Genomic DNA, 25,097 nt, shown 5'->3' with positions numbered 1-25,097 from the left:
TAGGGAGAACAAGTATTTGATACACTGCCGATTTTGCAGGTTTTGCTACTTACAAAGCATGTAGAGGTCTGTCATTTTTATCATAGGTACACTTCAACTGTGAGAGACGGAATCTAAAACAAAAATCCAGAAAATCATATTGTATGATTTTTAAGTAATTAATTTGCATTTTATTGCATGACATTAGTATTTGATACATCAGAAAAGCAGAACTTAATATTTGGTACAGAAACCTTTGTTTGCAATTACAGAGATCATACGTTTCCTGTAGGTCTTGACCAGGTTTGCACACACTGCAGCAGGGATTTTATAATAATAATATAATATGCCATTTAGCAGACGCTTTTATCCAAAGCGACTTACAGTCATGCGTGCATACATTTATTTTTTTTGTGTATGGGTGGTCCCGGGGATCGAACCCACTACCTTGGCGTTTCAAGCGCCGTGCTCTACCAGCTGAGCTACAGAGGACCACATTTTGGCCCACTCCTCCATACAGACCTTCTCCAGATCCTTCAGGTTTCAGGGCTGTCGCTGGGCAATACGGACTTTCAGCTCCCTCCAAAGATTTTCTATTGGGTTCAGGTCTGGAGACTGGCTAGGCCACTCCAGGACCTTGAGATGCTTCTTACGGAGCCACTCCTTAGTTGCCCTGACTGTGTGTTTCGGGTCGTTGTCATGCTGGAAGACCCAGCCACGACCCATCTTCAATGCTCTTACTGAGGGAAGGAGGTTGTTGGCCAAGATCTCGCGATACATGGCCCCATCCATCCTCCCCTCAATACGGTTCAGTCGTCCTGTCCCCTTTGCAGAAAAGCATCCCCAAAGAATGATGTTTCCACCTCCATGCTTCACGGTTGGGATGGTGTTCTTGGGGTTGTACTCATCCTTCTTCTTCCTCCAAACACGGCGAGTGGAGTTTAGACCAAAAGCTCTATTTTTGTCTCATCAGACCACATGACCTTCTCCCATTCCTCCTCTGGATCATCCAGATGGTCATTGGCAAACTTCAGACGGGCCTGGACATGCGCTGGCTTGAGCAGGGGGACCTTGCGTGCACTGCAGGATTTTAATCCATGACGGCGTAGTGTGTTACTAATGGTTTTCTTTGAGACTGTGGTCCCAGCTCTCTTCAGGTCATTGACCAGGTCCTGCTGTGTAGTTCTGGGCTGATCCCTCACCTTCCTCATGATCATTGATGCCCCACGAGGTGAGATCTTGCATGGAGCCCCAGACCGAGGGTGATTGACCGTCATCTTGAACAATGTGATTTTCTGGATTTTTGTTTTAGATTCCGACTCTCACAGTTGAAGTGTACTTATGATAAAAATTACAGACCTCTACATGCTTTGTAAGTAGGAAAATCTGCAAAATCGGCAGTGTATCAAATACTTGTTCTCCCCACTGTACATTCCGTTCTCAGCATCAACAAAACTCTCTCTATCCTCTATCTTGTTACAGTGAGGGAAAAAAGTATTTGATCCCCTGCTGATTTTGTACGTTTGCCCACTGACAAAGAAATGATCAGTCTATAATTTTAATGGTAGGTTTATTTAAACAGTGAGAGACAGAATAACAACAAAAAAATCCAGAAAAACGCATGTCAAAAATGTTATGAATTGATTTGCATTTTAATGAGGGAAATAAGTATTTGACCCCTCTGCAAAACATGACTTAGTACTTGGTGGCAAAACCCTTGTTGGCAATCACAGAGGTCAGACGTTTCTTGTAGTCAGGAGGGATTTTGTCCCACTCCTCTTTGCAGATCTTCTCCAAGTCATTAAGGTTTCGAGGCTGACGTTTGGCAACTCGAACCTTCAGCTCTCTCCACAGATTTTCTATGGGATTAAGGTCTGGAGACTGGCTAGGCCACTCCAGGACCTTAATGTGCTTCTTCTTGAGCCACTCCTTTGTTGCCTTGGTCATGTGTTTTGGGTCATTGTCATGCTGGAATACCCATCCACAACCCATTTTCAATGCCCTGGCTGAGGGAAGGAGGTTCTCACCCAAGATTTGACGGTACATGGCCCCGTCCATCGTCCCTTTGATGCGGTGAAGTTGTCCTGTCCCCTTAGCAGAAAAACACCCCCAAAGCATAATGTTTCCACCTCCATGTTTGACGGTGGGGATGGTGTTCTTAGGGTCATAGGCAGCATTCCTCCTCCTCCAAACACGGCGAGTTGAGTTGATGCCAAAGAGCTCCATTTTGGTCTCATCTGACCACAACACTTTCACCCAGTTCTCCTCTGAATCATTCAGATGTTCATTGGCAAACTTCAGACGGGCATGTATATGTGCTTTCTTGAGCAGGGGGACCTTGCGGGCGCTGCAGGATTTCAGTCCTTCACGGCGTAGTGTGTTACCAATTGTTTTCTTGGTGACTATAGTCCCAGCTGCCTTGAGATCATTGACAAGATCCTCCCGTGTAGTTCTGGGCTGATTCCTCACCGTTCTCATGATCATTGCAACTCCACGAGGTGAGATCTTACATGAAGCCCCAGGCCGAGGGAGATTGACAGTTATTTTGTGTTTCTTCCATTTGCGAATAATCGCACCAACTGTTGTCACCTTCTCACCAAGCTGCTTTGTGATGGTCTTGTAGCCCATTCCAGCCTTGTGTAGGTCTACAATCTTGTCCCTGACATCCTTGGAGAGCTCTTTGGTCTTGGCCATGGTGGAGAGTTTGGAATCTGATTGATTGATTGCTTCTGTGGACAGGTGTCTTTTATACAGGTAACAAGCTGAGATTAGGAGCACTCCCTTTAAGAGTGTGCTCCTAATCTCAGCTCGTTACCTGTATAAAAGACACCTGGGAGCCAGAAATCTTTCTGATTGAGAGGGGGTCAAATTCTTATTTCCCTCATTAAAATGCAAATCAATTTATAAAATTTTTGACATGCGTTTTTCTGGATTTTTTTGTTGTTATTCTGTCTCTCACTGTTCAAATAAACCTACCATTCAAATTATAGACTGATCATTTCTTTGTCACTGTGCAAACATACAAAATCAGCAGGGGATCAAATACTTTTTTCCCTCACTGTAAGTGTGATCTTAATGAGTGCTTGTTTCCTTTGAAATGGGGTCTGTTTGAATAGACTAAAATGAACAGCTTTATGAGTTTAAAAAAACATGGCATGCTAGCTCCGTCCTGGTGGCGCAGTGGGCTAATTCCATGGATAGAGAACAGAAGATCATAGGTTTGAATCTCATTGATGCCAAGCCACAATAATAAAAAAAAGTGTTTGCATGATTAATGCCAAAGTGAATTAATTTCCACATGTCCTATCTGTGCTTGGAGTTCAAAACAACCTAAGCTAGCAGTGTTATTGAAACATGTTCTCAGAACTTTATTTAATTACCTTCAAATAACCTATAATTTCCATTCTCACAACATTAATAAAACCTTCAAGGAATTCAGTAAAAGTTCTCAGAACCTCCCTGCAACTAAAAATGAACATTCCCTGAACAGGCGAAATGTTCACTTATGTTCTCAGAACGTTTAATAAACATTCAGTTTTACCGGTCAGGAAACGTATGGCTTTGTTCCCAGAACCAATGGGAATACAAAAACATACGTTCCCACAACTTCCAAGGAACCAAATGTGCTATCTGGGTATGGACCTTTTCTTAACGTTAAAATGGCAAGTTTGCTAAAAGTACCCTGAATGTTTGACAGAGGTGCCAAGGGATGTTCCCATGATATTGATAAAACTTTTTCTCAAAAGCGGTGAAAACAATCATTAGAACATTTTCTCGTAATATTTGTAAACCCATTATGCTCTTCTAATAATTATTATTTAAAAAAAACTCCTTGGACATTTTAAAAACATGGTATGTTGTCATGCTAATGAAACCATATTTGGACTCCATTTGAACGTTATGTAATGTTGTAGGAACGTTCAGTGCTTGCCTGGATAGTATCCCATACTACAGAAGCACAATGGTTGGTGGCAGCCCAGGGTGTTGCTTTGGGTTTACCACTGTCATCGGAGATTTGCCACTAGCTCGGTTTCCATGCAACTGGCGACAGATTTTCATGCAAATATTCTAAAATCCGAATAAAAACAATATTGGCATTTTCCCACCAGAGATGTGTTTCCATCAAATTGACCTGTTGCGGATAAAAGGCTGTGCGTGATGACATTGTGCACATAAAAATAACTTTTGCGGTTAAATTCCCATGGACCGAATAAAGAATACAAGTTAAATGGGTTTACATCGCATTTTCAACTGTACTGATGGTTTTATCCCCCAAAAAACTTGCGTTACATTGCTAATGTGCCCACTCTGGTCTTGGCACATGCACTTAAGCCAACAGCTCGCAGATACAGTGCGGGTAGGATACATGACTAGATTATTATGGACAAAAGAGCGAGATTATTTTGTATTTGTCAAACCGCAGCGAAGCATCGATCATCATGTCTACAGAATAAGACCCTCGATATTTATTGGAAAGCAGCATCAATCACCGCATGCACTTTCACCACCTTGTGAAGATCATCATAATTTATTTTATCTGTAGCCTAATAAACTGCATGCTTTCTTGAGTCATAGTGGGAGGACCACTCACCATATCATCGCGTGACTCCAAGTTTAATTCGATAATATATTATATAAATATTGATATTATATCATTATTCGCGCATAAAGGACTTTCCACCACCATTTCTCGGATAATTAATTTTACCCACACAAAAAGATCACACCATGTCGAATGAACAAATTATTTGTCGCCATTTATAAAATTGTACCGAAACTACCCGATTCCATCACACCTGATTTTTTTTATACAGTTTTATGTTACTTACAAAAACTGTATGGAAACGTGGTTAAAGTCATCATTCTCTTTGATTAGTTCGTGTCCTCAGGATGCCAGTAACCAGGTTTCATCCAACCTTTTCATGTCAGTAAAGTAGGCCTATATGTCGGATAAAAAAATTAGATGGTTTGGGATGAGTTGGACCACAGAGTGAAGGAAAAGCAGCCAACAAGTATTCAGCATATGTGGGAACTCCTTCAAGACTGTTGGAAAAGCATTCCAGGTGAAGCTGGTTGAGAGAATGCCAAGAGTGTGCAAAGCTGTCATCAAGGCAAAGGGTGGCTACTTTGAAGAATCTCGAATAGAAAATATATTTTGATATGTTTAACACTTTTTTGGTTACTACACGATTCCATATGTGTTATTTCATAGTTTTGCTGTCTTCATGATTATCCTACAATGTAGAAAATAGTTTTAAAAAATAAAGAAAAACCCTGGAATGAGTAGGTGTGTCCAAACGTTTGACTGGTACTGTAAGTATTACATGGTATATTCCATGGCTAGAGTAAGTATACTGAAGCTGCTTGGTTATATGGTGAAACCAGTGAAACCTGTTTGAAGTTAGTATAGCCTACAGCCAAGAAGTTACACTATTTGCCTATTTATTACTAATAACATAACTTATAACAGTTGAACGTTTATTTCTTCCTATGACCCCTTATTGTAAAATATCAAAATTATGATCTCCAAAGTATCGATATTGGATCTAAATAATATGGCATGTCTAATTAGTAAAACATGTTTCAATAGCCATGAATGCATAAATTAACACATATAATTGTTTCTCTTCTCACATGGGCCATGTTCACATTAACTTCATGTGCTCAACAATAATGTAGCCTATTTGTAATGCATTATGTATAGCACAATGACACGGTTGCATACATTATTATAAATTTGTTCATTGAAAGATGTCACCTCGACCTTCGGGCTGGTGGAATAAGGAACTGCGGCGCACGTTTTCGAGTAGCCTACTCAGCCAGTGCCATGGTTACTGAAAACGCACCTCAGGGCGGCTGGCGGGTTGAGCTACTCAGCATGAGAAGGGATGAGCAGCCTACCTCGCCCCCGGGATGTGTGTGTGTGCGCGAGCGCCTTAACCACACTCTCCTTGCACGCACGCACGCACACACGCACGCACGCACGCGGACACACAGTCCCGTTTGCCCGTGTGCGCGCCGCATTCACCTACATGGTCAAAGCGGACCTCAATGGGATGAGGATGTGCACCCGCAGAACGGACATAATAGAATAAACTATTCTTTCAGTCGTTTGACTATGACTTTTAACTCCAATAGAATACCATAAATTAATAGATATGGTCTTAGTTTGCATTGCCATAGAAACGGGCTGTGACGTAGCCTACTAGACTGAGTCTTGCAAAGGTCTTAATTACCGGACATTGTGCTGGTGCAATCTACACGTGAGTTGGAGCTGTTCCGACTCGAGGCGCGCGTGCGCTGTGCGCTCTCGCACAAACCTCTCGCAAAGTGGCAGTTCAGGAAAATAGACATCATTCAATAGCACAGCACTATCGAGAACAGTCGCGCTGCAACATCTTCCCAAACCTTCTCTGTCTGCTGGTTTTAGAATAACAAACAGTGTAAAGACAAAGTGGAATAGCCTACCGACAAGTTATGGATGAAAGAATACCGCGTCTGCAAGACAGACAATTTATTGATCATGACAATTTCTTAGGGTAATTATTTCATTTTTGGGACAGTATGGGCTCTGTCCATGAACTATTAGATGTCCACCCTTGGTACCTTTATAACTATGTGACTATCCTGCCCTTTTTATTTATTTCAGGGTGGAATACTCCTCACTCTACATGTGTAAATCGAAAAGAGGACTGAAGCGCGAAGATGGCAAGGTATGCGCTCATTTTGTCTAGTTTGTATCTCAATAAAATGTCTGATAGGTAACAAGTCATTGTAGGATAACACAACTGTCTTGACTATGTGGCACTTGATGTAGAATTAATCTAACGCTGTCATTCGTTTCTGTGGTCCTAATCAAATGTATCTATCTTATTGTTCCCAGGACGCGTACAAGTTACCACACCGACTGATAGAGAAGAAGAGGAGAGACAGAATCAATGAATGTATCGGACAGCTGAAGGATTTGTTACCCGAACATCTCAAACTGACGGTAAGCTTTTGCAATTATGAAGGATGATGTATAGCCTAATAATGTGTGTTTTTATTTTAATGTATTGTTAAATGATTGTTGAGTAATTGGATCTCATGGTTTTCCCTTTCAGACGCTCGGGCATTTGGAGAAAGCAGTTGTTCTCGAGTTAACTTTGAAGCATTTAAACGCTTTGACTGCAGTCACTGAGCAACAACACCAGAAGATTATTGCTTTGCAGAATGGTAAATTGTTACATAACCTCCAATGACTGTTCAATGTTTGACTATTATAGGTTTCTCTACCTAGGCTACTTTGGATTTAGAGTTGGGCTTGGATAGGCTGTGCGTAAAAGTTATTGTAGCCTAAATCAAATTCGATAGGCCTATTGGTTGTGTTCTCACAGTTGATTACGAATCAATTCTGTATTGTAAATTGTGTCGTTTCTAACTTTAGATGCATGTTTTCCACGGGATCGATCTATGAAGACGTCCATTCACGCTGATTTGGATGCGTTCCACTCGGGGTTCCAAGCATGTGCCAAAGAGGTCCTGCAGTACCTCAACAAGTTCGAGAACTGGAATATGCGCGAGCAGCGGTGCGCGCAGCTCATCAACCACTTGCACAAAGTATCTGCGCAGTTTCAGCCCGGTGCGCCATTGCTCAATCCCCAGCTACCTGCCGGAGACGTGCAGGAGCGTGATAGCCAGAAAGTGGAAAGCCAAGCCGGACATGACCGCGTATCGGTCATACAGAGGAGCCACGCGGAGCTTAACGAGAATGACACAGACACAGACAGTGGATACGGGGGTGAGGCGGAAAAGAACGATGGGAATAAAGGATGTGACCGTAGCAAAGCAGTAAAGATAAAGCAGGAGTTCGGGGATGACCGCGCTGCCAAAAAACCAAAGATGAACTGGGCTGGAAACAGCACGACGGGCGCAGACACGACCACCAGACCTGATCTGGCCTTTATTAACTCTTTGATGGGAATAACTGGCGTGGGACAGCAGACTCCATTTTGCATGCCATTTTACTTAATCAATCCCTCGGCAGCAGCGACCTACATGCCGCTATTCGACAAAAGTAACCTAGAGAAGTTTGTGTACCCTGCTGCGGCAGCAGCAGCTCTCTCTTCCCCGTTTCCATGGTTATACCCCAGCCTTAACTCACACCCGTCGGCAACTGCGGCCGCTGCTGCTGCCGCAGGTGCTTTCTCCGGCATGTCGACAGAGAAGAGCTCTGGATTCGGTTCCAACTCCAAGCACTCTCTCTCTGACGACAGTGACATGTCAAACGTGGCAGAGCCGGGCTCACCTGAGGAGAGGGAGGACAACCCTGAGAATGATGATTATGATGATGATGATGATGATGATGATATTAGGGAACGACTCCCCAGACAATGAAAATGACTGTACATAATGAAGATAACATTTTATTTTATTTATTGTAAAAACGGGCTAATTTACATGTGTAGCCTATATCCTAATTTGATTTGGATTCAGCATATTATCTTGTTTAGGATTTTCTGATAGCTGTCTGTTTTTACCTTATTTTCGTATTTTCGATTATTTTAATTGATAGTAGGAGTTTCGAGACAAGTTTCACAGTTGAATTTCTCATGTATTTTGGCCAGGCAGGGGGATGTTGTGACAGTCTGTGCCTTTTGCACTTAATGCAAGAATAATCTGAATGATAATCAACAATGATTGACAATAACAACATGCACAAGTCTGTTATTCTACAGTCCTAGGGCATATTGAGCTGGAGTAGTTTTTCCATTGACACAAACTTTAAAACTGGCAATATCAGTGCCAAAACATCAAGATAAACAATCCGCTTCTATGGGCAGTATTGTCCTCAGATCCCCAATCAGCTACTAGTCACATTGAATGTATGGAGTTGCAAATGACCTCCACTGACTGACTGTACAGTCTGACTAACGGTGATAGGTGTGGTTTGATCCATTTCCTATGTTTTAAAATGCTAGAGAGAGTACCCTCCATACACACACACATTACTAACTAACTGGATAAATGACAGGAGTAATCATCTTACTACATATTATGTAGTTCCCTATCCATGCCAACACATTTTTATTTGTCTATTTAGTCTTCTGGAATTTTCAATCACCTCCTCAAATACGTTTTTCTGACTGCTGATATTTAGCATATTGAAAAAAGCACTTAATTGGAAGATGCTGTTTTATGACAATTGACAATTATGTCCCTGATTGGTTGGCATCTCGGCACGCATAATGAGACACCGCGTGACCTGTCGGCTACCTCCAGCAAAATGATACTAGGTATAATAGCACCTTATAGAACTTTGATATTGAATGTAACTACCTGTGTATTTCTTAGCTCTGGAAGTTTGTATGTATAGGATGAACATATAGTTCTTTACTATTTGAGAGATAAAGTGCACTTGTTTCTGCTTTTGGAAAATCCCCCCTGTTCCCTCCCAACACTCACTTTCCAACTATTCTAGTCCATCACTGTATCTATTCTTAGAAAATCACTAAACTAGAGGGCATACATTTTACTCCAGACTGTACAGACTGTGAATGTGTTTGAAGAACCAGATACTAGGCTACTACAGATATTGAGGCTTTTTAGTGATTTTGTGCAGACCTTAAGCCACTAATCATAGCTCATTTTGGGTAATAAGTCTTATTGTACTTATAAAGCTACATGATACAACTGATACTCAGCCTCAGAATGAAGACGTAGCTGTAGTATCACATTCTAACACAAACACATACAGGATAGGTGTATGTAGATGGAGAGGTAACTTTGGTCTGGGGACCGATAGTTCTGATAAATGTCCTTTTAAAATGTACAATCCTTGTTTTTTTCTAAGAGATTAATTCCTGCAAATGTGGTGTTTACTATGTGTTTAGAGTTTCTTGTGTGAGTGACTACATTTAATTTGCATACCCAATTTTGCTTATTTTTAGCGTATGTTCAGCAGCTCTTGCCTCAAATCCACTATGTTTTAAACCAGGGCTCTCCAACCCTATTCCTGGAGAGCTACCCTCCTGTAGGTTTTCACTCCAACCCCAGTTTTAACTGACCTGATTCAGCCTATCAACCCACTCATTATTAGAATCAGGTGCACTAGATTAGTGTTGGAGCAAAAACCTACAGGACGGTAGCTCTCCAGGAACAGGGTTGGAGAGTTTAAACTGTCATCAAAAGTGGCATGTGTGTGTAAATAATTTTGTGAATATACTATGGAATATATGTCTGATGTCAATGTCCAAAAATATTTAACCGAGCAACTGTTGCATATTTTGTTAATGCTTTACACATATGCTGTTCTAAATTATTGCTGACAAGTTGCAAAATAAATATCAGACCAAAAACTATTTGGATGTCTCATAGTTTGTTTTTTGTTGTTGTTTTTTTTAAACCACAAAATGGATTGTTTCCTTCATAGACACACTATATATACAAAAGTATGTGGACACCCCTTCATATTAGTGGATTGGCTATTTCAGCCACACCCATTGCTGACAGGTGTATAAAATCAAGCACACAGCCATGCAATCTCCATAGACAAAAATCACGCTTCACCATCTGGAAGTCCGATGGACGAATCTGGGTTTGGCGGATGTTAGGAGTTTGGTGGCGGAGGAATAATGGTCTGGGGCTGTTTTCCATGGTTTGGCCCTTAGTTACAGTGAAGGGAAATCTTAACACTAAAGCATACAGTGACATTCTAGACGATTCTGTGCTTCCAACTTTGTGGCAACAATTTGGGGAAGGCCCTTTCCTGTTTCAGCATGACAATGCACCCGTGCAGAAAAGCGAGGTCCATACAGAAATGATTTGTCGAGATCGGTGTGGAAGAACGTGACTGGCCTGCACAGAGCCCTGACCTCAGCCCCATCGAACACCTTTGGGATAAATTGAAACACTGACTGCGAGCCAGGCCTAATCGCCCAACATCAGTGCCCGACTTCACTAATGCTCTTGTGGCTGAATGGAAGCAAGTCCCCGCAGCATCTAGTGGAAAGCCTTCCCAGAAGAGTGGAAGCTGTTATAACAACTCCATATTAATGCCCATGATTTTGGAATGAGATGTTCGACGAGCAGGTGTCCACATACTTTTGGTCATTTAGTGTAGCTATAACCAATGCTTTCATTGATAGAAGGCATGCTAGAGATGATCACAAACCATGCAATGATGTACTAACAATTGACAAATTCACTTATAGTGTATTAAAGTAGTCAAAAGTTTAGTATTTGGTCCCATATTCCTAGCATTTAATGACTACATCAAGCTTTTGACTTTACAAACTTGTTGGATGCATTTGCAGTTTGTTTTGGTTGTGTTTCAAATTAAGTTTTGCCTAACTGAATGGGGAATAGTATATTCTGTCATTTTTGAGTCACTTTTATTGTAAATAAGAAGATGTTTCTGAACACTTCTACATCTATAATCATGGTAGCATCCACATTTAATTGGGTCTCCAACAACAAGTGGTGTGAACAAGAAGTCATACTGTACACCCTGATACTGTTAAGTCCTCATGTTGATCTGTATTGTTACTAGCTCTCTAATCAGCTGACATCAAGCCAGCTGTGGAATGTATAGTAAGCTAAGGCTTAGAGCTAGTGTCATCCCACTGGGCACAGATGTCAATTCAACGTCTATTCCATCATTGAAATGATGTGGAAACAACGTTGATTCAACCAGCGTGTGCCCAGTGGGATGTGATAAGAGAATGATGAAGTATGCTTACACTTACACTCACTCTGACTCTGCACTGGCTGATGCAAAACAACGTTTTTTCATTACTTTTGTGCTGTTTTGGCAAGATCAACTCCAGTGAAAAGGGCAAAAGGGCTTATGTTCCTAATAACACATTTGAGTAGGCCTAGTGACAAAGACCACCCACAGTACCTTAGGTCTATGTTGTCACAATTAGTTGGATACCTTGATATCTTATTAGTTTGTTATTTCTGAACACAGGCATTACTGGAAATGTCACCAATTGTCACTATTGTACATTTTGGTATCGACCAAATACAGGTGGTTCATACCTAGCCTTGATCTCTAGTTTTTAACATGACATTTGTGTTTCTCTGTTTGGATTGTTAGGTAATATTTCAAAAACAATTGTAAGACTAGTTGATAACCACCCCTAAACTCAAAGATGTGTCAGCTATTTGAATCAGACAGTAATAAGCTGATTTCCAGTCACTTCTTACTTCTGTTTTAGTCAAGGTCAGTGAAGCACAGACACAGCCTTGGGGTTTCCCTGTATCAGTAATGCTCTGCATAGTAATGATAAAGTAGTCTCGTAGTTAAATATTCCAAACGGCAACATTTCCACCCTCACTGGCGAAACCACAATACTTTCTGTCTGACTAAAGCTTTACACAGTTGCCACCAGAATTCAGGATACTAGTGAAAGTATCTAATAGGCTAAAAGATTAGGAGGGTAAACAACTAGTATGTATATCAAGTAAACTTATTCTAACCCTTACGAAAAAAGATTGCAGTTAGAGTGCAGTATAACTGCAGTTCAACTGCAGTACACTGCAGTTATTCTGCAATTACTGTGTTCAAAATACCACAGTCGACTGCAGTTACTGCACTTTTACTGCAGTTTCAAAGCTGCAATATTTTTCTGTAAGGGAATCAAGTCAACCCCACTGATTTCTATAACACAATTCACTGTAAAACTCTTCATAAACCAGACATGAGTTTAAAATGAGAAATTTGTCAGACTGAACCTTGTTGCCTGAAGTGTTTTCATGACCGCTAATAGTTTAGAAATACTCCACTAGGTTATTATTATGCAATGATTTCCCACATTGCCCCCTAGAACCACCAGAGCCATCCAGTTCAGTCGATGGCTTTGTGATTATTGGACGGACATCGCCATCTAGTGGAGATACCCACAACACGTTTGCCATCTCCATCATCAGGTAGCTCCCACTTCTTTCACCATAGGGCTTTTCACACTACTGAGCCAAACTGAGGCAAGCCAAACCAAGTTGTACAGAGCTGGCCTTGTTACACGTCCACCTTAATTGCTTACACTGTACTGGAAAGTACAATGTAAAAAGAAAATATCTGAGCCAGCAGTTTGGTCCGGGTCGGCATGGTAGGGTGAAAAGGGCACGTTTCTCCGGTGTACTCTTCCTATGTCCTGTGCCTCTTTCAGTTAAAATTTTATAGAATATCAGACTCATGGACAACTTCATATAAGCCGACAAAAAGTTTGTCACATTGTTTTATTATAATAATGCAATCCATGTCACATCAGCAGCCAGTAGCCATACATCTCTGAACAATTTGCTGTGAATTAAGGCAGAAAAATAAAACATGTATGTACAGTTTAATTCTTAACATGGGAGAGCACAGGACATAAAATGTTAAACACTGACCAAAACAACCTATGGAAACATACAAGTGGTTTCTTACAGCTACAGTGGCTTGCGAAAGCATTCACCCCACTTGGCATTTTTCCTATTTTGTTCCTTACAACCTGGAATTGAAATGGATTTATTTTGGGGTTTGTATCATTTGATTTACACAACATGCCTACCACTTTGAAGATGCAAAATATTTGTTTTTATTGTGAAACAAACAAGAAATAATAAAAAAAAACTGAAAACTAGAGCGTGCATAACTATTCACGCCCCCAAAGTCAATACTTTGTAGAGACACCTTTTGCAGCAATTACAGCCGCAAGTCTCTTTGGGTATCTCTCTATACGCTTGGCACATCTAGCCACTGGGGTTTTTGCCCATTCTTCAAGGCAAAACTGCTCCAGCTTCTTCAAGTTGGATGGGTTCCGCTGGTGTACAGCAATCATACCACAGATTCTCAATTGGATTGAGGTCTGGGCTTTGACTAGGCCATTCCAAGACATTTAAATGTTTCCCCTTAAACTACTATAGTGTTGCTTTAGCAGTATGCTTAGGGTCATTGTCCTGCTGGATGGTGAACCTCCGTCCCAGTCTCAAATCTCTGGAAGACTGAAACAGGTTTCCCTCAAGAATTTCCCTGTATTTACTACCATCCATCATTCCTTCAATTCTGGCCAGTTTCCCAGTCACTGCAGATGAAAAACATCCCCACAGCATGATGCTGCCACCACCATGCTTCACTGTGGGGATGGTGTTTTTGGGGTGATGAGAGGTGTTGGGTTTGCGCCAGACATAGAGTTTTCCTTGATGGCCAAAAAGCTCAATTTTAGTCTCATCTGACCAGAGTACATTCTTCCATTTGTTTGGGGAGTCTCCCACTATGGCTTTTGGCGAACACCAAATGTGTTTGCTTATTTTTTTCTTTAAGCAATGGCTTTTTTTCTGGCCACTCTTCTGTAAAGCCCAGCTCTGTGGAGTGTACGGCTTAAAGTGGTCCTATGGACATATACTCCAATCTCCGCTGTGGAGCTTTGCAGCTCCTTCAGGGTTATATTTGGTCTCTTTGTTGCCTCTCTGATTAATGCCCTCCTTGCCTGGTCCGTGAGTTTTGGTGGGCGGCCCTCTCTTGGCAGGTTTGTTGTGGTTCCACATTCTTTCAATTTTTTAATAATGGATTTAATGGTGCTCCGTGAGATGTTCAAAGTTTCAGATATTTTTTAAATAACCCAACCCTGATCTGTACTTCTCCACAACTTTGTACCTGACCTATTTGGAGAGCTCCTTGGTCTTCATGGTGCCGCATGCTTGGTGGTGCCCCTTGCTTACTGGTGTTGCAGACTCTGGGGCCTGTCAGAACAGGTGTCTATATACTGAGATCATGTGACACTTATATTGCACACAGGTGGAGTTTATTTAACTAATTATGTGACTTCTGAAGGTAATTGGTTGCACCAGATCTTATTTAGGGGCTTCATAGCAAAGGGGGTGAATACATATGCACGCACCACTTTTACGTTATTTATTTTTTAGAATTCTTTTTCCTTTCACTTCACCAATTTGGACTATTTTGTGTATGTCCATTACATGAAATCCAAATAAAAATCAATTTAAATTACAGGTTGTAATGCAACAAAATAGGAAAAACACCAAGGGGGATGAATACTTTTGCAAGGCACTGTATACAGCCACCGACTTTACCTTAAACGGGAAATAAATGATCCAATTATGGTAAGTATCTATCATAAATAAATGTCAAACTACCTGTTTCTTCCATAAACATCTTACTCGCACAATGAACAGAGCTAGCCTGGTCCCAGATCTGTTTGTGCTGTATTGCCAACACCTATGGTCACTGGCGTAACAATGACTATAGGAATTGGCAAGACTACAAACACATCTGGGACCAGGATAGAACAGAGCAGGGTCATTGTTGGAATAATACCCGGTAAATCTTTACATTAGTTGTATACAGTATATGCAGAAATAAGTATGAGTATAAGGCACTTGTTAAGAACTTATTAAAAGCTGAGTAGCAGTGAACCATTCGTTTATCAAAACCAATAAGAGGTGTTCGGTACAATGAGGGCAACTATTGTATACATCATGTAAAAATTGGTTCATTTGATCAATTCTTTAACACAAAAACTAAAATGGAGTGTTGTTTAGTCAGTGGTGTTATAGTTAGTGGTGTGGTGTTGCATTACCCTGGTTCCAGGTCAGTTTGTGCTGTTTTGGCAACTCCTCTGGTCATTGTCATGCCAAGGAATTGGCAAGACAGGAAAAACAGATCTGGGTCATTATCCACAGAGCTTCTCAGAGTATGGGTCTCCTCTTTCTATGTATTCATATTCCTTATGATATAAAAGATAAAAACTGATCCTAGATCAGCACTTGTACTCTGAGATGCTTTATGAATACAGGCCCTGGGACCAGTCTAGTTTTGCATATATGCCAATTGAGCCAAACCACTCCCTCTTAGGATCTTACAAAAGTTGTTTTACTGTCACTTAGGGCTCGATTTAATCCATAGCGCTGAAGCTCTGCACTGTAGCATGATTGAAAAGTAAAGGTAATTTCCAATTGAGCCGACATATGCAGCATTTACCGTGAATGCAGTCTTCTCGAATGCAGAAACATTGCCTTTAAATTGCTATCGAGCTGTATCACAGGTCAGCGCTATGGATTAAATCGAGCCTTTAGGTTTCAATAAGTATTCAGATATGGCTACTTGGAAAAACAAACACATGCAATAAGACCTCTAATCTTTGGCCCCATTTCTTTACAGATTAATAAGATTAAACATTTTGGCAAAGTAATATATATTTTCAACACAAGATAGACGAGAAAACTAACACTTTCGGTTCATTTGATACTGTTACATTAACAATACTGCATAAGTGTACATACACAGTTCTGCTTCTTCCTCAGCAATTGGAAATAAATGTGAACGGTGACCAAACTTTATACTATCTACAGTATTCTACTATTTCAATAAGTTAATATGTCAGTTGACATATCACATATCGTATATATGCATTGACAATAATTTACATATCAGCACTTTTGGACAGTTCATAGGCTAACATCTACCCTTTCTTCAGTAACAAAGCCCTGAACCATTGGTTGTATAACTGTGCATAGTGTATAATGACAATCGGAACAGAGCAGAAACAGTCTGCCTGTTGGTTGTTGTGAGCTGACGGTCAAAGTTTGATATGATACAGATGCAGTATAAATGCTTCAGAAACAGACATCCTTTAAAAGCTACTTTGCCCCATAGGGCCACCGTATAGACATCTCATCCATGACTCAATGCAGTCCATACATCAATCAATACACTGGATAAAATACAATTATTTACCACAGAATCACTAAACTCTTCAAATATATAGTTCACAGATTTCAACTGCAAGATTTTCAGTTTGGAGCGATATCTTCCAAAATGCAAACATTCATAAAAAATAGTATCGAACCTCTTTACTGTATGTTGATATAATGGATTAAATATTAATGTTTCAAATGTAGCTACATTACATCTTTATTAATTAAAATGATAATAAAGTAATTGCATATGCTTTAAAGGGATGAAAACAATGATGATGCTGATGATGATAATGACGCATCACCTTTAGTCCCAAGGTTTCCATAGAGAGAAAATCATTTGGGTTATGACACACGGTGCTCATGTCTGTTGCTATATTGTTTATTTCAACTATCTCTGTTTGTCCATTCAAGCACCCTGCAGTCAGATAGGTTACCCATAGTTTTTCCTTCATCATTGGAGCTATCATCGTCATATGTTGGCCCATGTCGGAGACATAACCATATAATCTATTTAATTGTTCCTGTTCTCCATGTTATGTAGGTAACAGAACAGAGCAAGGACCGGAGAGTGCTACTGAGGTATCCTGTACTTGGATGTCCCATCACAGGGATCCTTTAGGACTGGTCCTAGATCTGTATTTAGCCAACTTCTTTGACTAGGAGTGACTGGGTGTTGAGGAGTTGGCTAAAGTACACACAGATCTGGGATCAGGTCTTAGTGGTACCAGGCTACCTTTAAGGTGGTATTCAGGGGTCCAGCTAGCAGGGGAACACAGTCACCCCAAGCGTGTCCTCTTTTCTCTTACACGTAGATCCCTTCTGGGTTTAGGCCAGATGTCAGCGGACTGTGCAGGACCCGAAGGTGACCAGGCATCGGGTGAAAGGAGACGGGACGCTTCAGGGAACCAGACAGAGGAACTAAGTCTGAGAGAGAGAGAGAGAGAGAGAGAGAGAGAGAGAGAGAGAGAGAGAGAGAGAGAGAGAGAGAGAGAGAGAGAGAGAGAGAGAGAGAGAGAAGAGAGAGAGAGAGAGAGAGAGAGAGAGAGAGAGAGAGAGAGAGAGAGAGAGAGAGAGAGAGAGAGAGAGAGAGAGAGAGAGAGAGAGAGAGAGAGAGAGAGAGAGAGAGAGAGAGAGAGAGAGAGAGAGAGAGAGAGAGAGAGAGAGAGAGCATAGCCTTGCTATTGAGAGAGGCCGACAGGCAGACCTGGCTCTCAAGAGAAGACAGGATATGTGCCCACTGCCCACAAAATGAGGTGGAAACTGTGCTGCACTTCCTAACCTCCTGCCAAATGTACGACGACATAAGATACACATATTTCCATCAGATTACAAGGACCCAAAAAGGATTTGATAAAACAAATATCAATAAGATTCCGTATCTGTTAGGTGAAATACATTAACATTTTTGTGATTTAGCAGATGCTCTTATCCAGAGCGACTTACAGGAGCAATTAGGGTTACGTGCCTTCCTAAAGGGCACATCGACAGATGTTTCACCTAGTCGGCTTGTGGCTTCAAACCAGCGACCTTTCAGTTATTGGCCCAACGCTCTTAACCTCTAGGTTACCTGCCGCCCCATACATATACAGTGGTGAAAAAAAGTATTTAGTCAGCCACCAATTGTGCAAGTTCTCCCACCTAAAAAGATGAGAGAGGCCTGTAATTTTCATCATAGGTACACGTAAACTATGACAGACAATTGACAGAAAAAAATCCAGAAAATCACATTGTAGGATTTTTAATGAATTTATTTGCAAATTATGGTGGAAAATAAGTATTTGTTCACCTACAAACAAGCAAGATTTCTGGCTCTCACAGACCTGTAACTTCTTCTTTAAGAGGCTCCTCTGTCCTCCACTCGTTACCTGTATTAATGGCACCTGTTTGAACTTGTTATCAGTATAAAAGACACCTGTCCACAACCTCAAACAGTCACACTCCAAACTCCACTATGGCCAAGACCAAAGAGCTGTCAAAGGACACCAGAAACAAAATTGTAGACCTGCACCAGGCTGGGAAGACTGAATCTGCAATAGGTAAGCAGCTTGGTTTGAAGAAATCAACTGTGGGAGCAATTATTAGGAAATGGAAGACATACAAGACCACTGATAATCTCCCTCGATCTGGGGCTCCACGCAAGATCTCACCCCGTGGGGTCAAAATGATCACAAGAACGGTGAGCAAAAATCCCAGAACCACACGGGGGGACCAAGTGAATGACCTGCAGAGAGCTGGGACCAAAGTAACAAAGCCTACCATCAGTAACACACTACGCCGCCAGGGACTCAAATCCCTGCAGTGCCAGACGTGTCCCCCTGCTTAAGCCAGTACATGTCCAGGCCCGTCTGAAGTTTGCTAGAGTGCATTTGGATGATCCAGAAGAGGATTGGGAGAATGTCATATGGTCAGATGAAACCAAAATAGAACTTTTTGGTAAAAACTCAACTCGTCGTGTTTGGAGGACAAAGAATGCTGAGTTGCATCCAAAGAACACCATACCTACTGTGAAGCATGGGGGTGGAAACATCATGCTTTGGGGCTGTTTTTTCTGCAAAGGGACCAGGACGACTGATCCGTGTAAAGGAAAGAATGAATGGGGCCATGTATCGTGAGATTTTGAGTGAAAACCTCCTTCCATTAGCAAGGGCATTGAAGATGAAACGTGGCTGGGTCTTTCAGCATGACAATGATCCCAAACACACCGCCCGGGCAACGAAGGAGTGGCTTCGTAAGAAGCATTTCAAGGTCCTGGAGTGGCCTTGCCAGTCTCCAGATCTCAACCCCATAGAAAATCTTTGGAGGGAGTTGAAAGTCCGTGTTGCCCAGCGACAGCCCCAAAACATCACTGCTCTAGAGGAGATCTGCATGGAGGAATGGGCCAAAATACCAGCAACAGTGTGTGAAAACCTTGTGAAGACTTACAGAAAACGTTTGACCTGTGTCATTGCCAACAAAGGGTATATAACAAAGTATTGAGAAACTTTTGTTATTGACCAAATACTTATTTTCCACCATAATTTGCAAATAAATTCATTAATTATCCTACAATGTGATTTTCTGGATTTTTTTCGCTCATTTTGTCTGTCATAGTTGACGTGTACCTATGATGAAAATTACAGGCCTCTCTCATCTTTTTAAGTGGGAGAACTTGCACAATTGGTGGCTGACTAAATACTTTTTTCCCCCACTGTATCATTGACATAAATATACAGAAATACAGCAGTTTGCAATGTGTGACCTGTTGCAAAACGAAAAGGGCAACCAGTGGAGCAGAAACACAAATAAATGAAAAATATATTTATCTGATTATTTATTTTCCCTTGCCATTTGTACTTCTACTATTTGCACATTGTAACAACACTGTACATACAGTAGTTAATATTAATATAACATTTCAAACGTCTTTCTCTCTTGAATTCTTTTTGTGTTTAATGTTAACTATTAATTTGTTATTGTTTTTTCACTTACTTTGGCAATGTAAACATATGTTTTCCATGCCAATAAAGCCCCTTTGAATTGAATTGAGAGAGAGAGAGAGACAGAAGGGGACAGAGAGGGAGAGAAAGGGGGAGAAAGAGAAAGGGAGAAAGAGAGAGAGAGAAGGGAAAGAGAGAAGGGGGAGGGAGAGAGGGAGAGAGGGAGACCATGCAGTGTGTGCATTTGTTCTGCCCCCTCAAGTGACACTTATGGTCTCCGTGCCAATGGCTGCCTAGATACGGCTGCCGGCCGGCCCAGCACCACACACTCCGCCACCTCAGCTCTCCCTCTCTCCCTCCATCATCATATTTTTTAAAACATTTAAATTTTTTGTCATTTAGCAGACGCTACTTACAGTAGTGAGTGCATACATTTATCATATTTGTTCGTACCGGTCCCCCGTGGGATCATATCCCTCCATCACTCTCTCCCTACATCATCATATCCCTCCATCACTCTCTCCCTCCATCATCATATCCCTCCATCACTCTCTCCCTCCATCATCATATCCCTCCATCACTCTCTCCCTCCATCATCATATCCCTCTATCACTCTCTCCCTCCATCATCATATCCCTCCATCACTCTCTCCCTTCATCCTCCCTCCATCCCATGCTCAGCGGTTTCTGTGGTGATGGACTCAGTGGACTGTAGTCTTGCCTACCAAGAGGCTAGGCTGGCCTGGCAGAGAGAACAGAGTTAGACAGAGAGCTAAGAACACTGTGAACACTGAGGTTTGTCAAAAGGCTATGGGAGCTTGTTACAGGAGGGGGTCGCAGTTCCGGAGCGACCCACTAGGTGTCATCCTCCGACAACCTTAGGTACCTCCTCACTCACAGTCTGGACTAATCATTATCTTATTGGTGTCACCTGTGTCTACCTGTTCACCTGTGTATTTATGCCCTCACTTCCCTGTGTTCCCTTGCTCTGTTTTCTCTGCTAGTTCTCAATGCCAAACAGTACTAATCAGTGTCTGATTGCGAGACGTATGTACAGGTACTTGAGAAGTGTTCTCCCTGTTTCATTGTTGTTTTCAGTCATAGTTAGTATTTCGTATGTTTGCTGTCAGCCTGTTTTTGGAGACCAATTTGCTCCTCCTTTATTTTCTCGTGACAAGTCTGTTATTTTGTATCCTGGTTTTCAGATCACCAGTAAAGATCCTTGTTTCACCATCTCTGCCTACTGTCTACTGTCTATCCTGCACCGCACCTGGGTCACACCTCACACCAACCCTTACAGGAGCTTACACAAACAAACTATTCTAGTCACCAGGTGGTCTTGGAGAACCTTTGAATACCTTAGAAGTTCAGTCTCTTTATATAAAACTTGAATTTTGAGTATTCGGAGGTGTAGGATAATGCCCAAGTGTTCCATGTTAGAGACTGTAAAGATATTTGTTTTATGCGATAAACCAGACCTTGTTAAAATATCCTCTATATCAACCTACGCAACAGTACACCTTTAAATCCCACCTCACCCACCAAGTTTTCCCAGATCACTTATGCAAATGATTTTTTATAACTGTGCATGACCATGTGCTTACCATTACCTCATGTAAAGGGGTTTCTCTTGAGAGAGAGAGAGAGGGAGAGACAGAGAGATACAGAGAGAGAGACAGACAAAAAGAAACAGAAAGAGAGAGAGAGAGAGAGAGAGAGATAGAAAGAAAGAAAGAAAAGAAAGAGAGAGGATAGGTTACTACAATCGCTTAAAGAAATTCACTCAAATCCACTTTTCAGATTTGAATGTTCCTCTATGCGTTACTTGATCTGACCACAGGGTGTCAGCATTGAGCCGTGCAGGACACCAGCCATAACAGTTAACTTAATGGCCAAACACAGAGGGCTCTTGCTGATTGAACACACATGTCCTGCTAGGTTATTAGAAGGACATGAACATTAAACTCCTTACTTTACATAATGGAAAACCATTAGCATGAAGTCTAATATAAATACAAGAGTAACTCTTTTACATGAGGTAATGGTAAGCACATGTTGGAAAAGTGATCTGGAAAAACTTGGTGGGTGAGGTGGGATTTAAAGGTGTACTGTTGCGTATGTTGATATAGAGGATATTTTAACAAGGCCTGGTTTGGTGCATAAAACTAATATTTTTACAGTCTCTAACATGGAACACTTGGGCACTATCCTACACCTTCGAACTCCATTTAAAATTCAAGTTTTCTATAAAGAGACTGAACTTCTAAGGTATTCAAAGGTTCTCCAAGACCACCTGGTGACTAGAATATTGTTTGCGTAAGCTCCCATAGCCTTTTGACAAGCCTCAGTGTTCACAGTGTTCTTAGCTCTCTGTCTAACTCTGTTCTCTCTGCCAGGCCAGCCTAGCCTCTTGGTAGGCAAGACTACAGTCCACTGAGTCCATCACCACATAAACTACTGAGCATGGGATGGAGGGGGATGAAGGGAGAGAGTGATGGAGGGATATGATGATGGAGGGAGGGAGAGTTGGAGGAGTGTGTGATGCTGGGCATGCCGGCAGCCGTATCTAGGCAGCAATTGGCATGGAGACCATAAGTGCCACTTGAGGGGGCGGAACAAATGCACACACTGCATGGTCTCCTTCTCTCCCTCCCTCCCTCCCTCTCTCCCCCCTCTCTCTGTAGCTGAGTCATCCTATCTCAGCAGGCACACAGTGAAAGAGAACTGCTGTAGAAAAGCCTAAGTGGAACTGATTGAGTGACCAGACAAACAGAGCAGTGGAAGAGCAGAATGGTGTTTTTTCATTAAAATTAGATGGCCTGATTTCATTTGAAGGTTTAAAGTATTTTCTGCACAAATCTGTGCTCTTTTGCTGCACGAAAATGTCGCCCGACAAGTCACATGGCATGTGCATGCACCTCCTGCACAGTGCTTAGAGATGTAGCCAATGTCATGAAGTTGTAAATAATGCCTTTTTATTCAGTGTGGACAGGTTTGTTAGTGATTTTGTTTAATTAATCAGCAATAAATCACATAATATGTGATTTTGCCCTTTCAATGAATAAGCAATACTCAGCAATATGATGTGACCAAGAGCAGTAGTGAAAACAAAATATATTGCAGAAGCCTCCCGAGTGGCGCAGCGGTCTAAGGCACTGCATCACAGTGTTGCGCCGTCACTACAGCCTGGGGTTCGTTTCCAGGCTGTGTCATAACTGGCCGTGACCGGGAGTCCCATAGGGTGGTGCACGATTGGCCCAGCGTCATCCGGGTTAGGGGAAGGTTTGGCCAGTGGGGCTTTACTTGGCTCATTGCGCTCTAGTGAATCCTTGTGGTGGGCTGGGTGCCTGCAGGCTGACCATGGTTGTCAGTTGAACAGTGTTTCCTCTGACACATTGGTGCAGCTGGCTTCCGGGTTAAGCGAGCGGGTGTTAAGAAGCGCGGCTTGGCAGGTCATGTTTCGGAGGACGCATGACTCGACCTTCGCCGATCCCGTTGAGGAGTTGCAGCAATGAGACGTAATCACGAAATTGGGGAGAAAAATATTGCAGAGTAGAGCGACGCAAGTGGCTGCACCCACACAGAGGATTTATGAATCTAGCTCATTTTATGTAAATTACCTGTGCCCTGTCCGGTGTGGGTAGTTCCCTCTTCGTCCTCACTGGGCTCGGCTGGCAGCACGGTGACCTTGGTGCCAGTCTGCTGGATAAACTGCTGCAGGTTGACCTGTCTCAGCTCCTTGGTCAGCTGCTCCAGCTCATGCTGCATGTCCTGGAAGGGAGATACAGATTGATCAACGATATAAATCTATATTTTTGCCATCTGTATTTACTCAAACGTATAATCTGATTGCAGCTATACTGACTGGTCATCTGTTCCTGGGGCCTCATTTATCAACCATGCAAAAACATCTCACTAAATTCTGGCATACGTGGAGATTCTAGGATTCGCACGCAACATATACGCATATTTTCATTTATAAATCAGAGACGTATTATATTTGTGCGCCCGTGAAGGAGCGTTACAACCCTGCCTAGAAAATGCCCTCCATTCACCTTTCATAGTAACAAAAACACCCTAATTTTATGTATGGTTTGGAGATCCCGTGTGGCTCAGTTGGTAGAGCATGGTGCTTGCAACGCCAGGGTTATGGGTTTGATTCCCACGGGGGACCAGTATGAAAATGTATGTACTCGCTACTGGATAAGACTGAAATGTGATGCAACCAACTCTTTTGGGCGGTGAAGAGCGTTGGGCCAGTAATTGTAAGGTCGAATCCCCAAGCCGACTACGTGAAAAAAATCTGTCGATGTGCCCTTGAGCAAAGCACTTGACTAGGTGAAAAGTCTATCGATGTGCCCTTGAGAAAGGCACTTAACCTTAATTGCGCCTATAAGTCGCTCTGGATAAGAGTGTCTGCTAAATTCCTTAAATGTAAAAATGAGATGTAACTGGGCCATGACAGTTTCTAAAAGAAATGGCAAATTTGCTCACATTTTTGTAGAAGTGTTCTATATGTGTTTCTACATCCCTTTGTTCATGTGTACGCTCATGCATCAGTGTGTGTGTGTATGTTAATGCATGTGTCAATGCCTGTGTCTGACCTGCAGTCTCTTGCCACTCTGGCCGAGGGACCTGTCCACGGCTCTGCAGCTGCTTTCCAGCTGGACAGACTGTCTGTCCTGGGCCTTGAGCTCCGTGCGGGCCCTGAGTACCTGCGCCCTGGCCTCCACCTCGCTCACCCTCTGAGTCTCCTGTCTCTCCCTCTGCAGACGCTCCTCCTCCAGACCCGCCTCTACACCCTGATACACAGACAGGTTTGAGTTTTAGACCAATAGGAGTAAATGGTTAGGAGAACATATGCTTCCCAGCACCCTAGCTACATCATCGGTTTTGCTGGTAGACTGTTATATAGACCAGGGTTTCCCAAACTCGGTCCTGGGGCCCCTCCTGGGTGCACATTTTGGTTTTTGCCCTAGCACTACACAGCTGACTCAAATAACCAACTCATCATCAAGCT

The 25,097-nt window shown here is 42.1% G+C and overlaps 2 protein-coding genes across 2 annotated transcripts in view; one reads left to right on the top strand and one right to left on the bottom strand.

The window, feature by feature from the left end:
- Positions 1–6,278: 6,278 nt before the first annotated feature.
- LOC121577006 (class E basic helix-loop-helix protein 41) lies at positions 6,279–10,319 on the top strand. The gene is made up of 5 exons (XM_041890681.2): positions 6,279–6,518; positions 6,629–6,692; positions 6,863–6,970; positions 7,083–7,194; positions 7,406–10,319. Exons 1-5 carry the CDS (start codon positions 6,457–6,459, stop codon positions 8,353–8,355), a joined length of 1,296 nt encoding a protein of 431 aa, XP_041746615.1. The 5' UTR covers positions 6,279–6,456; the 3' UTR covers positions 8,356–10,319.
- Positions 10,320–14,949: 4,630 nt separating this feature from the next.
- Positions 14,950–25,097, bottom strand: part of LOC121577007 (ras association domain-containing protein 8) — a 54,896-nt gene continuing 44,748 nt past the window's right edge. Inside the window, exons 4-6 of the mRNA XM_041890682.1 lie at positions 24,682–24,879; positions 23,698–23,848; positions 14,950–17,586 (exon numbers count right to left, since the gene is read on the bottom strand). Coding sequence (XP_041746616.1) covers positions 17,465–17,586; positions 23,698–23,848; positions 24,682–24,879 — 471 coding nt within the window. The 3' untranslated portion in view covers positions 14,950–17,464. The remainder of the gene's footprint in view (positions 17,587–23,697; positions 23,849–24,681; positions 24,880–25,097) is intronic.

The sequence above is a fragment of the Coregonus clupeaformis genome, chromosome 11, assembly GCF_020615455.1.
Source record: "Coregonus clupeaformis isolate EN_2021a chromosome 11, ASM2061545v1, whole genome shotgun sequence".
NCBI lineage: Eukaryota > Metazoa > Chordata > Actinopteri > Salmoniformes > Salmonidae > Coregonus > Coregonus clupeaformis.
This window is presented reverse-complemented; position numbering and strand designations above follow the sequence as displayed.